This window comes from Nicotiana sylvestris, chromosome 7 (assembly GCF_000393655.2).
Source record: "Nicotiana sylvestris chromosome 7, ASM39365v2, whole genome shotgun sequence".
Taxonomy (NCBI): Eukaryota; Viridiplantae; Streptophyta; class Magnoliopsida; order Solanales; family Solanaceae; genus Nicotiana; species Nicotiana sylvestris.
Window position 1 is genome coordinate 83,550,161 of NC_091063.1, and position 16,471 is coordinate 83,566,631.

General features: G+C 37.5%; 1 protein-coding gene across 5 annotated transcripts; it reads right to left on the bottom strand.

Moving 5' to 3' along the window:
• Nucleotides 1–4,504: 4,504 nt before the first annotated feature.
• LOC104238671 (zinc finger CCCH domain-containing protein 18-like) lies at nucleotides 4,505–14,062 on the bottom strand. 5 transcript variants are annotated; one of them, XM_070152685.1, is made up of 8 exons: nucleotides 13,863–14,062; nucleotides 12,109–13,016; nucleotides 11,856–12,023; nucleotides 11,591–11,770; nucleotides 11,163–11,239; nucleotides 10,820–10,975; nucleotides 10,615–10,711; nucleotides 4,505–4,695 (listed from the first exon to the last, which is right to left on the bottom strand). In XM_070152685.1, exons 2-8 carry the CDS (start codon nucleotides 13,002–13,004, stop codon nucleotides 4,668–4,670), a joined length of 1,602 nt encoding a protein of 533 aa, XP_070008786.1. In that variant the 5' UTR covers nucleotides 13,005–13,016; nucleotides 13,863–14,062; the 3' UTR covers nucleotides 4,505–4,667. The 5 variants fall into 5 exon arrangements, with proteins under 5 accessions (XP_070008786.1, XP_070008787.1, XP_009791404.1 ...); XM_070152686.1 differs by having other exon boundaries at nucleotides 4,507–4,695; nucleotides 10,615–10,708; nucleotides 13,863–14,059; XM_009793102.2 differs by lacking the exon at nucleotides 4,505–4,695 and adding an exon at nucleotides 9,529–10,157 and having other exon boundaries at nucleotides 12,109–13,013; nucleotides 13,863–14,060.
• Between the last annotated feature and the right edge of the window lie 2,409 nt (nucleotides 14,063–16,471).

The following is a 16,471-nucleotide window of genomic DNA, read 5'->3' on the forward strand; positions in this document are numbered from 1 at the left end:
CGGTGAACATAGCCCACGACGGAGGCGAGTAGGGTATCACGAGACATCTGCTCACATGCCAAGCATCTCATGTAAATGTAGTGCCCAATCTCGTCAATCCTACCCCGGATGTTGTCCCTTTCCCTGAATAATTGCTCTATTCGCCAGTTTTTCAATCCCAGTGCTTGAGCATTGTCGGCGAGTCGATCCTGGAACCTCTCCATTTGTTTTTCCATTCTGGCCATCACATCATAACAGCGCCTTCTGTCAGCTTGGACATTTCGGGCTTGTTTAAGGATCCGCTCCTGAAGAGTGGAGTTTGTTTCTCTTAACAGTCCGATGCTTATTTCAGAATCCCTTATGACTTGTTGCAGATGCTTCCTCTGGGCCATTGTACCTTTTGCCCATCTGACCCCCATTCTCGCTATGCAAGCTTCAGATCTCTCCAAGTCCTCTCGGCTTTTGCTGACCTGACTCCTTAGCTCTGCTATCAACCTCTGATTGGACCAATTTTTCTGTTGGTTACCGGCATTCTTTCTGTCTTGGCGGATTCAGGCTCTCAGGGTCTTGTTTTCTTGAGTCAACTTGCTTTTCTCCCATGTATCAGCATCAATTTGCAAGCTGCTTTGGTATTTAAGCCCCTCAATTTGCTGTTTTAGTTTGCCAATCTCGACCCGATATTCTTTCTCTTTGGCTAGCCAACCCCATTGTGCTTGCGACGATTCTGCAAAGTCTTGGACGTGAGCTCTCTTAGTTGGTCTCTAGTGCTCAAGCTCTCTTCAGTACCATGTGAGGTATTTTGGCGACACTTCGCCCTTGGCCCAATCTTGTACACAAGTATCTACTTTCAGGGTTTGACATTCATTCCAGATTCTCCGAACGACTGCTTCAGGGAACTGCCCACCAGGCTCGATTTCGACCACCTGGCTACCGAGATCCTCTTCCTTTGGGACTATTTGACATCGCCCCAATTGCCTCAATACTCTGTATGGCGCATAGGGTTGGATACTTTGGAGACCCATCAACAACAAATGAGATTCGATGACTGACATGTGTATGATCTCATCTATGGGTAGCCACCCAAATGCCCATTCTATCTGGTTTGCTGAGACGGAACGCAGCGGAGTGACCCATTCAGCGACCCCTTCTGGCAGGCTGAACCCGTCGACCCTTGTGGAAAACTCTTCTATACAAGTCTTTTGTGATGAACCATATTTCAGAAACTGAGGGCGATGACATAGGTGCTCTATCATCCACAGTTGCAGTAGTATATTGCAACCCTCAAAGAAACCTCCTCCGGTTTTGCAAACAGTGAGAGCGCGGAAGATGTCTGCTATTATCATCGGTGCCAGAGTGCTGTTGTCTTGTTTGAGCAAAGTGCTGACGACCCCAGCGATTTGTATGTTAATTTCCCCATCCTTTCTAGGGAATATCAGAAAACCCAGAAAGGCTACCATAAAAGCAATACACCTATGTCTTTCCCATTTCAGTCGGCTTTCCCCGCTGCAGATCTTACTCTCGAGATTGTTGAACCCTCCAAGATGACCGTACCTATCGTACAGGAATGCCAAACTACAAAACCCTTCTGATAACTCTGGGTTGTGTACAGTTCTGTGGATCTTCACGGTGTCTAGGAACCTGTGTATAGTCACGGTCCTTGGTGCAATAAGATACTGTTCTCTCATAGGGATTTTAGGATATCCGATGTACCTTGCCAGTTCCTCTAGCGTTGGTGTGAGCTCAAAGTCTGAGAAATGAAATACATTGTGTGCTGAAATGAAATTAAAGCCCTTATAATGTCCCCTCGTGGATCGATGTCCAGTAATCCAACCAAGTTTCCTAAGTATATCTTGACTGTATCTCGCCCTGATTCTTCTAAGTCGTTCCACCACATGCGTAAGCCCAAAGGGACTCTGTTTATAATGGCCCCAGATGAACTCTTACTCGTGCTCATTCTGCACATTTATTAAGGTGATTTAGACAAAAGCAAAATTTTTATTTTGACTCAAAAACTATTTTTCCCATTTTCCTTAATTTTGAGAAAAAAGACTGATTTTCCAAATACGGCCTTTCGGCTCTTCAGGGATGAAGATTTTAAGGCTGTGGGGATTTAACCGGCCAAAAGGTAAGAAAAATGGTCAAAGGCGGCTGTTTGTGCAAAGACAGCCTTCCGGCATCCCTTTTGGAAATATTCGGCTATTTTCGCAAAATAAACGGCATCACCTGACTCTTTTATGAAAGCAGCAATATTTTGTGATTATTTTTTTTATGTTTTTTTGTTTTTTTGCAAAAATAGGAAGTTGGACCCGATAAGGGTTGCCTACATATCTCACATCCGGTGAGAATCAAACCGACGTAGTTCGGATAAGAAAAATTAATCAAATCACGAATCCAATTTTCTTTCTTCAAAAATCAAAATTCTGGCAGAGTTCTCACATTATTTGGACATTGGTTTTTTTCTTAAATGAGCAGCTCTCACGTTTTTTCAAAATTCCCGTTTTCACCCACCGGTCAACATGCAAGTTCGAAGCAAATTAAATGCGCCAACAAACAAGATGCAGCAGGATGGTCTTTTTGTTCCAGGTTGCTTTTCCTAGACGGGCCCAACCCCTGTGTTGAGCCCCCTAAGTCAAATACAACGTGATGCAAATAAACGTTTCCTATTAGGGATCCTGCATAAAGTCATGTTTTACTAAGTTTCACAACTGGGTTTTGTTCTAGACCTGGCTTACCCGAGCGGACAACTTGAGTCGGGGAGGGGGCTACGTACCGGGGACCCGCAGGATCGTCCGGCTTTGTAACTTATCCGAGACTCTTTCTACTTGGGTATGACACTAACAGAATAGGGAGTCTCAAACCAGTGAGCAGCATCCCTGAAGGTAAGAAGAGAAGGGTTCGACACAGTTTATATATACAGTCAAATAATATCAAAGCGGTAACACATATCATCGGCATATGAAGCACATATCTCATGATAATATCAGATAATAAACAAAGCCAAAAATAACAATTATTCTAAGCTCGAATTTCTAACCCTGAACTGGTGGTTCTGGAGTAAAAATCCCCAGCAGAGTCGCCAGAACTGTCACGCCTCCTTTTTCCGCCCACGCGATGGGTGAAGGAGTTTTTCCAATTAAAGGACAATCGAAACGGGATTTGTTTATTTATTTCAGAGTCGCCACTTGGGAGATTTAGGGTGTCCCAAGTCACCAATTTAATTCCGAATCGAGGAAAAGAATGACTCTGTATTATAGTCCGCGAACCAGAAATCCGGATAAGGAATTCTGTTAACCTGGGAGAAGGTATTAGGCATTCCCGAGTTCCGTGGTTCTAGCACGGTCGCTCAACTGTCATGTTCGGCTTGATTATCTGATTTTATACAAATATGAACTTATGTGCAGATTTTAACTCTTTACCGCTTTCATTATTATTATTATTATTTTACAGGGAATTGCAACGTTGTGAAAATGTATCTCGAACCGCGTCACAATCGATGTACCCATGGTCGTCGACACACTTTGACTCCGTTGAGATTTGGATTTGGGTCACATAAATGTGCACCCGAGTTTAAGAAAATTAAATTATTAAAGGCGTGCCTAAAGCGACTAGCGTATCATTTACTTTGGGTAGGGCCGTAAAATTTTGCTAAACGGTCCATCCCGAAGTCTAAGCAATTTTAAAGCAAATATTTACTGAGGGCCCCGCAATTTTGTATTTTTATTTGGCGAGGCTCATCTCATTCTTATTTTTTAAAAGGAATTTGCAACGTCATGGGCATGTATCTCGAACCACGTCACAATCAATGTACCCGTGATTAGAGACACATTTCGACTCCGCTGAGATTTGGATTTGGGTCGCATAAATGCGCACCCGAATGTTAAGAAAGTAAGATTAATTAAGACACGTCCTAAGGAACTAGCGTGTTGTTATTTTGGGTAAGGCCGTGGAGTTTGCTAAGCGGCCTATCCCGAGTTCTAAGTAATCAACACATACATTTTGTGAGGGCCCCGCAATCTATGCATTTTATTTGGCGAGGCTCATCTCATTTTTATTTAAACGGTCGTCCTATATTGGCTATGATTTCTATTGAGTTTGTCTCTAATAATGAAAGAAGAAGAACGGTCCAATTTTATTTACATGCTTACAAGTTAGTTATAGTCGGGTTCCGAATATGATTTGCAAAATCCGAACATGAACGCGTATATGGGCAGTCGTTTAGATATTACGGGCCCAGACCCCATGTGCATAACGTGAAACTCGGCCTGGGCCTTCCTTATTCCAATTGGGCCTATTTAACTTATTTGGTATATGTTTGACATTTATAAGGGGGGGACTGAAATATAATGTGCTGCTTGTCTTAATCAAGCCATATTCCTACCAACTTAAGAAAACAGGCCATTTGTTTAAGGAAGTAACTTATTGGGTACCTAACATGCTTTTTGACAAATAATAATGAACTAATAGAACATAGCTACTACAACATTAGTCCCTTTTAATTATAAGCAACACATAGAGTTTTCAACTAAATGATATGTGTAAAGGTTCAGTTACATCAGAGCTGACTACATAGTTCTATTAGAGAAAGTAAATTATCATGCAGACAACCAATTTTCAGTACATTTCTAAAGCTAATTCGAAATAACTTCAACTCTTCCAATTTCCTTTGTATTCATGCTTCAAATTTCAGCTTACATTGACAGTGTATCAGTCGTGTACCTGGTATAGGAAAGCAAAAGAAAAAGAGGAATGATCAGTGGAAGCAGTAACATACACAGCAACAGCAGCAACAGAAAAAACAGCAACACAACCACAACAGTCAGATTTTTTGTTACTAACAGCAGGCCCAGCAAAGCAAAATCCAATAGTACCCAGTAGGAGAAACCAACAGCATATTTAAACCAAACAGAAGTCCAGTGAACTTTCAGAAAACCCAAAACACCCAACTGAAATAGTGTTGTACCAACAGAGAAACCAGGAAAACTAAACTGAAACCCAGCAGTGTCCCAACAAATACAGGCTAAGCAGAGAAGGAAACAGATGCAGAAAAGCAGTAGCTTCTGATTGTTATGTTCAAAAATCCAGCACACTCTTAACTCTCTATTACTCTGAATTTAGGCTGACCTATTCAAGGTTTGAAAGTCCAGCCTTGTTTTTGCTTTTTCTTTTTTATCTCTCAACACTCAAAAATGTCCAGCCCTCAACTTAACTGTCCAGCCAAACTCTCCAGCCCCTTTCTTAGCCAAAAATAGCTCTATTTATAACCTGAAAGAGACCCCTAAGGTATGCATAGAACTTCACAGCCTCTAGGTCTGCCCATACCCCTCAATTCCCATGCCTAAGTGTCTTTTCTTGATGCCCACTATATTGTTCCCCATGCTTGTCCTATTTGTTTTAATCAAGAGTCATGAGTGTATTATAATATTCACTTAATTCCCATGCTTGTTGTTTTGTTCCCCATTGACATTAAAATAAGTTTAATAAATGACCCCTAGGCAGTCCTCAGCTTTACAGCCTGTTAACATGTTACTAAACTCCCAAAATTACCCTTAAACTTTACATATTATTGTATTACCCTAACTCTTAATAGTCAGTATATAAACCCCTCTAAATTCAACTAATCACTCACTATTAGCTAATCAGCTTAAGCCTAGCACTGATTCCTGTTAGGTTTCTACAGCTATATCCAATTCCTAAACTAAGTTCAACTCAAAAATCAGATCACAAACAGGGGTGCTAATCAAATGGTATGAGTTGGTCATATTGGGAGCCAATCCTGACCAACTCCGAGCCAACAAATGCAAAAGACAACAACCAACAGGCTAAGCTCGAAGCAGTGATGAATAATGAACAGGCTTCTATGAAAATCATGATGTTACTGAATGAATGAGTAGTCTAATTCACAAACAAAACTGAACATATTCCAAAGATTCATTATAAGTTAACATACAGATTTTGATGAACTACTGTCCTGGCAAACATACATGGAGGGTGTTAATGAGCTACTGTCCTGTTTTCCTCTAATTTCAAACAAATTAATTGACGACACTTATTTAAACGACTATATAAGCTATAATATACAGCAGGCAATCAATAAAACACCAAAACAAACTAAACATTATCTCAGGGTTCACAGAATTGACAGAAAATCAGAAACAAACCAAACTAAACATGAAAAACAGATAGAATTTATAGGAGAACAAAAGAAAGGACAAAAAATTACCTCAGGGATTTGAAATCAAAACTGACCCAAGCTCGAACTCGGACTCGACCATTTTTGGGGTTGAATGAACTTTAATCGAAGTGTTCTCAACTGAGAACACCTCGGTTAAAGTCTATTAGACCCCGATCCTTTTGTTGATTTGGACATACCCCCATAGATCTGAGTCCTAGGGTTCTTGGGGCTCGAATTAGAGCTCGAGCCTTTCTGGTTAGATTCGAACGGAACCAAGGTCATTCAGGGGGTGAGGAAGGTCAGGAGGTGTTGTGGTATGAGTTTGGGGTCGGTGGGTGTAGATCTGGTTTTTGCTCGAATCTTCGATTGAAGATTCGAGAAGCTGCAAGGTGATTCGAGGTAAATGGTTAACGGATTCGTGCTCAGGGTGGTTGGGTGCATCAGGGGTGTTATTTTGGTAGTCATCGGAGTCGTGGTGGCCGGGTTTATGGTGGGGGAATCCTAAGGCGGCTAGGGTTTGAGAGGGGGTTCTGGGGACAAAGATGAACAGTGGGCGAGGGGGGGTTTGGTTTGGGGCGTGGGGTGACGGATTGGGCCTTATATATGGGGTGGGTGGTTTAATCCTGGCCGCTGGATCAATCAAGATCGATGGCCAGGATTAGGGGAGCTTAACAACACGGCGTCGTTTGGTTAAGTAGGGGGGTCGGTTCGAACCAGGCAACGGGTCGGGTTCAGGGAACGGGTAAGGGAGATGAGACCCTGGCCGTTGGATTGATTTAATCCAACGGCTCCGATTAGAAGGAACCAAAATGACGCCGTTTAAGGCGTCTGGAAGCTTGACCAAATTGGACCGGGTATGGGGTTGCTTTTGGCCTGGATTTGGGTCCACCTAGGGTGGCCCAATCCCGATTTCCTTCATTTTTCACCCATTTTCCTTTTTTTCTTTTAATTATCAAAATTAAACAAAAATCCTAAATAAATTATAAAAATCAAAATAAAATTACACACATATTATTTAACACCTATAATAATTAACACACAATATTAAAAATAAATAAATAAATAAAATCACACAATGACAAGAAACACACGTGCATATTTTTTGTGATTTTCTTTTAACCAAATTATGGTTCATTAATTCGTAAACGCACCACTAATTCCTAAATGCATGCAACATGTATTTTTTGTATTTTTAACTATAGCAAGGCGAGCATTTACGGATAGACAATTATGAAAATGTCACGCAAATTCTCAAAATTGTACCCGAAGGTAACTTGTTTTATTTCTTTTTTTTTTTTTTTGATTTCTTTTGGAGATGTTTCCGTGAAGCAAAAATCACATGGTCACAGCCCACATCAACTATAATATTTCCACATAATTATAGTCAACGGTCAAAAAGCATTTACTAGTAGACATTTTCTCAAGTATAGGTGTTCAAATGGGAAAACCCAAAGTTCATGTATCGGCTTTCAAAAACCCTACAAGTTTAAGATAAAATTGCACGGGGTGCCCTATTTGGTCACCCTCATTTAATCTATACCTATTTTTTTTTTAAATTTAACTTGTACCCACTTTTTAAATAACTTCAGTCCCCTTTCTCCTCCTCCTCCTCCTCCTCCTCCTCCTCCTCCTCCTCCTTCTTCTTCTTCTTCTTCTGTTGTTGGTGCTGCTATGGAACTTCAGTTATTAAAATTTTGTGTAGACATATCTAGTTCAATGATAAGACAAAAATTTTCTTACACTACTGTATTCCAGTCAAGAAATACGAATGGATCTGCAAGTGGTCATTGTTTGGCACCATGTCCTTTTTCACCCTTAACTTCAGGCTGAAGTGAAAGCAATTCACCACAAATTTAGCATCTTGCCCATGACAAGGAAACACCAAGTTACTTGTATAGTTGTATGCAATAAGAAATAAAATGTCCATTGCTTATATAGTGCCGAAGTTTTTACAAATGAACTAAATAACTTCGCTCTAGAGCTGAAGTTCGCCAATTACAAAACAAAAACTTCAGCTGAAGTTCTCCAGTTACAAAAACAAAAACTTCAGCAATGCAAATAGAGAACAAAATTTCAGCTACTATGCTTAAGTTCAGCAATTACAAACAAAAACTTTAGCACGCTTGGTTCAGCACACTTGCTACTTCAGGCCCGTCTACTAGAATGCTGAAGTTTTGCGTGATTACCTTTGCTACTTCAGCCATGTATGCTGAAGTTATGCGAAAAAGCGGATACGTTTGCAATTCTTTTTGCAAAGCGTGCCAAGTTAAAACGTGATATAAAAAACGGATATAGATGTAAATCCCCCAAATTTAAGTGGTCAGGAAGCCATTTCGCCTTTTGTTTTTACGACTAAATTTCCACTAATTTTCAGTCAGCAGTTGTTAATGGTATTATTTCTGATTTCCCTCTTAGAACTCATGTAATTGGTAGCTCATTCATAAGGCCGACGGCCCAAGTTGTCTAAAGGGGCTTTTGCCCATGACAACTGGTCCATAGTGGTTTCATCATCTCTTGATCGAGAAAATATTAGTGTTACCTCATTATTTCTCCGGCAACTACGGAGGAAATAAAGCTATTTTAATACAACCACTGAATGTAACATCTAATTACATGCTGCAAGCAGGTGATGATTGGATAGTGAGGTCACTTTTTAATGTCTTTTTCCCTTTGTAATAATATTTATCCTCTCCCCACCATCCGAAACACCCACCAATTGGATATTTTTCTGTTTGTTGGCAGCAGAGGCCGACTAATCAACATTTCTTGTACTCTGCGGTGAGACCTCTCCCTCGGTCTTCACAAACCAGTCAAACACGCCAACCTTAATTTTACTCCGCACTAAATTATTCACACACTAACACAAACACACCTACCCAACAAAAACAATCTAGCCACTTTTATCATTCAATTATGGTTAATTTATATTCCTACTATCCATAATAAGTGATCAATTTATTTTTTTATTTTGGCATAAAATAAATGTTCATTTATATAATAAAAAAATTCAAATATACGCATTCCTAAAAAGTCTTTTACTTCTCACATTAACTATGCTACATCATTTAATTAAGGGTAATTTAGTCACACTAACTATTTTTATCTAAAATTTAGTATTTCCTTGATAGGTGTGCCCAAAACAAATTGGTCACTTATTGTGGACCGAAAAAAATATTCTTTTCGATCCACTTTAATTGATTTTTGGCTCTTTTTTTTTTTTGTGATTCACAATATTTAATTTTTTCAGATATCAAGAATAAATTAACTTTTTTTTAAAAAAAAAGTTACCCTTGAAGTAAAGAGTCTTAGAGTATCTATTATATTTCCAATGAACAAATTCAGATGTTAATTAATGCTAAAAAGAGAATTCCTTAATATGTGTAAAAATAGCCAAAAAATAAATTAAATTAAACCGGATAGAGTATGTATTATTACCCCAAACAGAACAAAATTTATGTCTGCACCTTGGTGATGAAGTTTCTTCTCAAAAAGGAACATAAGAGGCTTGTATTTAAGCTAGACTCCCAAACTTCATAGAGATCATGAACATACTTTTAACCCTGCATCTTCACTAATCTCCTCCATCAACTAAAGTTTATACTTATATAGTTTTACATTCTTTCCCAAGGACAACTACCTCTGTCCTATTGTCTATGCTATGCCCTAACATCTAGAAAAAGCAAAGAAAAAACCTATGAACTTTCTTACATGTACGTTTTTGTGTATCAGGTATTTCCTAATTGGCCAAGTTAATTTAGCCCGGGCGTGTGGAGGATCTACTTCTGATATTCCTCTATCTATATGCACTACATCAGCAAAAGCCTTTAGCTTCGTGAACGAAAGGGGTCGGAGGAACAAAAGACTTGCATTGTCTCGAATTCAAGATGCTGGCTTCGAAGTAGACCTGTATACCTATATAAGGTGTCACCGGACCTAAATGACTGCAGATATGCTGCTCGTTACTGCAGATGCGAATGGACTGTCTGGTAGGTTGTTTCCTTGATTGCTGTAGTAATACAACATAAAAAAACCTAAATGAGTCCAAGCGAAGTACAAGGTTCAATTTAGGAAGACGTACAAGTAGATGAGATTCAGAACATAAAAATGACTCGCAAAACCCCACTTCTAGGCAGCCTAATCAGTAACCAGAACTGTCATGTTACACACACAATTATCGTAGGACCTACCTTCGAACTATTTGACATAAGATTTGGACCTGTTCTGTGGGACTATTATGTGGATGCAGAACATAATGAAATGTAAATACTCTGCGCAATTTTGGAATGAGATGACAGCAAATGGATAGACAAAGTAAAGAAACATCGAGACAAGCTTTTTTGTTAATTCAGTTGCTATGCAAGTAACATCAAAGTGAAGAGAGGACTTGTTATCAGATTTTAGAAAATACTGGGAGATATGCGAGTCGATGACTATCAGAACTAATTTATAACTCCAGTATATACCTCTCCTCATGAGCACAATGGCTTCCTGAATGTGTGGGGTTATCTGCATCCGAGTATCCACTGTTCTGAACATCTGATAGATGGCTGAACCGTTCTGCTGACAAGAACTTACAACGCTCAGTGTACTTGCAGTACAGAGAATCAGTGTACTAAAAGTGAAGGCAGGTGGTTAAAGTCAATAACAATAAAAAGAGCATATACATACGCTGAGAAATGTTAAATTCATCCATGGAAGCGTCGAAATAGGACAGTGCGACCATGGATTTTTGCGACAACTGCAGCTGTGCAAGTCGCCTAGACTCAAGTTCAAGGGATTGCTCTTCCATTATATGCTTCCTTAGCAGTCTGGAGTATGTCAATCCTGTTGACAGTCCACGATATGTATTAAAAAAAATGAAAATGCATAGAGCATGCAGAAGGATTTATAAAATGGCTTTACAGATATGGATGTTCATCCACACTGCATGGTAACCAAATCTTAAAAGGAAAAGAAATTTCATTCAGTCTACAATGTCAAATGAGCAATATTTCAAGTGCAACTGTCTTACTTTCTTGTAGCCCAGAATCCAAATCAGCATGATGTAGGTGGTAATATATTGGTGACTCCATTTTCTCCTGGTGTCTCCTGCAGGAAAGGAAATAAGATTAGACAGGTTGACCATTGTGAACTAGTAGAAGTATATCAGATCTAAATTGGAAACTATTATCCGGTTAATATCAAAAGAAAAGATCAGTTAAAATGAACAAAATGCAAGAGTAATTCACTCCATAGATACAAGAAGGAAATGGAAGAAAAGAAGAAGCTGAATTCTCAGTGTAACACCAGGATTCCCTTACCAAAGCATGCAGAGTATAAAGATCAACTTAATCGAGCAATCGAGATGTGTCATTAAGGAATTGCAGTATGATTAGAACCCATAAGGCACTAAAAAAAGGCCGTCATTTAGGTTGACTTTAACCAAGAGTATAAGAGTACCTTTCAGATAGCTTTGACTTCTCCCTATAAGGTTTGACAAGAACGCGAGCACCACACACATAATGTGGATTTCCTGTTGACAAAACCATTTTTACAGTATCTGCGCTGAAGAAGGTAACAAATCCAAACATCCGTTTCTGCTGACATGGCATTCTTACATCTTGAACTGGGCCAAAAGTACTGAAAACAAAAACCGAAGATCAGAGAAATATTGAACGCTAACTAAAAGGAAAAGCACAAAAACATCACATGTTCGGTTGCATACTTGAAGTAATCAAAGACATCTTCCTCCGTAAAAGTGCTCTCAGCAGGGAATGTCAAATATATTTGACGTGAACCACTAACAATAGGACCAGGATCACTTCTTTCACCATGAGAGTCCATGTACTTTGCTGCATCTTCAGCCAGTACTACAGAATGTTGTCCATGAGGCCTGTAGCATAGCATCTAAACATATTAGAAGTTAAATAGGATCGTTTGACTAAATAAAACAATGCAAGAGTCCAGGTAACAAACACCTTTCAATCAGGCGAACAAACTTCAATCGAGCAAGAAGCTTTGTCAAATTATAACCAGCTTTACCATGTCTCTGGCTCTCGGTTAGATACCCTTCCGCTTGGAGGGTTCTCCCATACTTCTCATAATACATCATGGGCAGTGATGCAATTGAAAGAGGATGCCCTTTCTTGGATTTCAAGAGCTCCGTTATCTCTAGCTCTAATTTCTCCAGGGAACCAGGTGAAAGTACTTGATCTTCATCACCATTTTCACATAAGTTAGGGTCAACCATATGATGGTAGCTCTCCGGAAATGGATAAGCATGAAAATACCTACAGCTAGTACCATTTTTACAGAACCCCTTGTTGAAATAGTGGCAAGCCTTAACTGGAAGTTTAAGCGAACTTGGAGAATTTCTGCTGCGCCTGATAAAGGCTGCTTCTGGATAGCAGTAATCACTTTGGTAATTTAAATTTTCAAAGTCCGTTCGTTCTTCAAGTTGGAGAAACCGTTGTGAAGGCTCATGGTCGGAGTAAGGCATTTCAGTTAACTGAGAACGTTTGTCAGTCAGTTGAGGTTCGCAACAAGAGGAGGCTACATCAAAAGCTGATGAAAGCGAACATGATGAAAGAGGTGAAAAGTGTGCAAACTGCATTAAGGGATCTGCTACACGTGCTGGATTTATAGAAGGTGAAACTGGATTGTAAAACATTGAAGTTGAGTTTAGTTTAAGGGCATTTTTTGCCTTTTGGATCACGTTGTGAATTAAGGTATCAGGGCCTAATGCTAACCGAATCATTTCCTGATTGGGGAAGTCTTGCAAGTAAATATAGCCAATAATCTTCCTTGTAACATGCTCGGGTTCAACTCTCAGGATTCTCTCATGCACAAGTTTAGCTGCCTCAAACGGATCCATTGCAGCAAGCTACTGTATCATGTGTAGCAAATTGAACACAAAAGAAAGAATTGCAGTTATAAGCCAAAGAAAGGTACATCAAATGATCATATATAGGCAACAACCAGTGGCGAAGCTAGGAATTATTGCAAGGATGTTCAAATTTGAAAGAAGTGATCAATATTGTGTTATATACCTCTAAAACGTAATATTTTACCTACATACACAATGTGATTTTTGACGAAGGATGAGCATGTGGCTTCGCCACTGGCAAAAACATAGGTACGCCAACAATGATTTCGTTAATTCCATATACAGCTTTTGTTTTTACATAAAATCCAAACTAAAGCGAACCTATGATACAATAAGCAAAGGCTGATGGAGTTTATTACTTATAGATTCAACAGAACCAAGTATTTTGACACGGAACATAGATACAAATGTGAAAAACTACTAAAATTTCAACAATTTTGAATTCTATACCCATAATTTTAAAACTACAACGAGTTTCAACGCTAAGAACCTTAAGGTTGAACCTATCAAGTTTAAATCCGGTTAGATGGAACTCATTTTCAAAGTTGGAACCTTTGTTCTTCTTTTTCGGAACAGAAGAATAACTGAAACTAGAACGTGGTCAATTCATGTTAAAAGATTAGGAAAAAAAACACCATAATTTGCAAATGATTGTCAAAAGCTAAACATGTCAAGGGAGTTTAACTTTTTGGGACTCAAACCTCTGAATCTACAGTAATTTGAACAAGAAAGACATGCAAAAACTTTTCTTTTTCTCAGAGTCCTAAAGCAGAATAATAGTAGCAAAAAGTAACTGGAAAACAAAAATTGAGTAAGAAATCAAGAAGAAGAGGAGATTCAACATACCCTAATATGGAAACAACTTTCACTGTTAAGAAATTAAACAGTCAGAGTGAAGCACACATTCTTTCTTTCTCTCTCTGAATGTTACAGAAACACAACACTGTTGCAACTCTCAACTGCTTTCAAATACTTTAGGCTAAAGTACTGATTCAACCTTTTATTTTGTTTATTTTTTTTTTTTATAACAGGAGTTATTATAAAATCAGTTGATTATTCGTAACTTTTGAGATAAGTATCATTTTGAAATACAGCTAGCAGTTACCAACCCAAAATCTAAACTTCCTAGATTTACGAAGGTTGAATACAGCTTGAAATATGTAACTTGACTATATTACCCCCTACTACAAACCCAAGTCAGATAATTTTACAACAATAAAGTTCTTTTCCCCTTTCTTTTTTTTTTTTTTTTTTTTTGGGGGAAAGATAATCATCCATAGACAACTTTCGGAGATTCCAATGTCCAGACGAGTTAAAAAGCATATGCACTGTCTTTTGTCTCACGCTATGGTTTGGTCATCTTAACTATAGTGAATAATTATAATTGATTTATTAATTTTTGCAAATAACTGAAAAAATATAAAAGAGACCTAATTAATACTGTTTTAATTTAATTGTACAAAATATTATTAGTAACCTAAACATGGAAGTACTAAGATTTTTGTCGCTATACGAGGCATGCAATAACATCTTTTAGAGTAGCTTTGGGAAAAAATGCAAATTCAAAAAGAGTAGCTCGATGCATTATTAAGTTCCCGCTACGTATGGAGTCTAGGGAATGACCGGATTATAAGGGTCTATTGTACACAATATTACCCTGTATTTATGCAAAATGTTGTTTCCATGACTCAAACTCGTGACCTTCTCATCATACGACAACAACTTTACCAATTACGACAAGACTCCTATTCAGAATCAAAAGTCACTACTAATTGAAATTTTCACTTAATTATGTTACGACTCGTGACTTCCAGAATGAAGAAAGATATTGATGAAGCATGTTGTGAAGGATGCAAACAGAATATTTAAAAGCGACTTTTGCCTAATTGTCAGCTCAATCATTATTCATTACTTCTGAGTTTCCGAGTATGACCCACCGGTGTTTATTATTTTGTAATATGATGTTTTAATTTTGGGGATTCTATAGTCATAAGTTGAGGGTGATGACGACTTACTATTAAAGTAATCATCACTTGTCTAATGTGTTCAAATATTTGACTTTCAGAAAATAGCATGTTTGGGATAAAGGTAAGGATTGTCTTTGTATAACTAGGAGGCTACGAATTCTAAGTTGAAAAAACAATCTCTTACAAAAATAAAAAAATAAGCATATAATAGGTTCGATGAAATCCAATCTTCTCTTCGCCCGAACTAGAAACTTAAAGGTCATTTGGTACAAAAAAATAAGAATAATAATTTCGGAATAAAATTTAAAATTATATTATTCATTTGGTTATAAGTATTAATTAATTTCAAGATAAATTTGTCACTAAAAATAATAAAATTATTTATTTCATATAAAAGGTGAAATAAATAATCTCATAACATATTTTAATTTATCGAGCTTCCTTAAAATAGCGGGCTTGGAAAGGGGAGCATTTTCAAGTTTGCAGTGCCAACTGCCAATGGACAACTTTTTTCCAGAAGTAGGAGTGAACAAAGAGAAGAAGCCCCACGGGCATATGCCCAAAATGCTATTTGTTGGCTTTAAGTCATTTTTTAATAAAGTGGTGTTCGGACTTGCAGCCCTTGTGTAAACACAATTGGGGACTAGTAGGGTCTCTCATATCCGAATCCATGCATGTACTTGTTGGTGAGATTGGCAACAGTAAAAAAATTTGTGTATTCAATAAATTCATGACATATATCTACATCTATCTATTTATATTTATATTATTATAAAAGTACGAATACAAAATTGATTGACCAAAATAGCCCTAAAATATATAAAATTATAGGTTATTTTGGTAAAACCAGAACATAAATAGAGTTTTAATTAAGCATTGCTTCTTGATTTTGGTACCGACAGATGTGCTACTAATAATCTAATTAGAAAAGCACATCCTGATTTTACGAAACTTATATAATCTCAAATGTCCATTATATCTTTCACCCAAGTTGATTTGTATTTTCATAAAAAAAATTAGAACTTAATTAAGGTCGATACAAATCTATTATGTTGTCCAACGTCAAAGAAATGTTTGTGAAGATACCATCACATTAAATACTTTTAAAATATATTACGTAATTATCTACTAACATGAGAAAATTGACCATTTGTGTAAGTTTTGATGATGTCCTTTTATTTAAATTCATGTATTATGCTAATGTAATAATATTTTTCGGCATTTAGATGATTGTTGTATTATTATACATAAAATTTCTCTCATTAATTAAATTTTATTGTTCTTTCATATAAATAAGTATTTAAATCATTAGTTGCACGTTCATAAATATTAATCTATATTTTTATCTATATCTATTTATCTATATCTATATTATTATAAAAACACGAATAATTTATGTTAAATGTTGAACGACAAAAATATCCCTGAAACATTGATCGACTTTTATGCCCTTAAATATTATATAATTTAAGGATCTAATAGTAAATT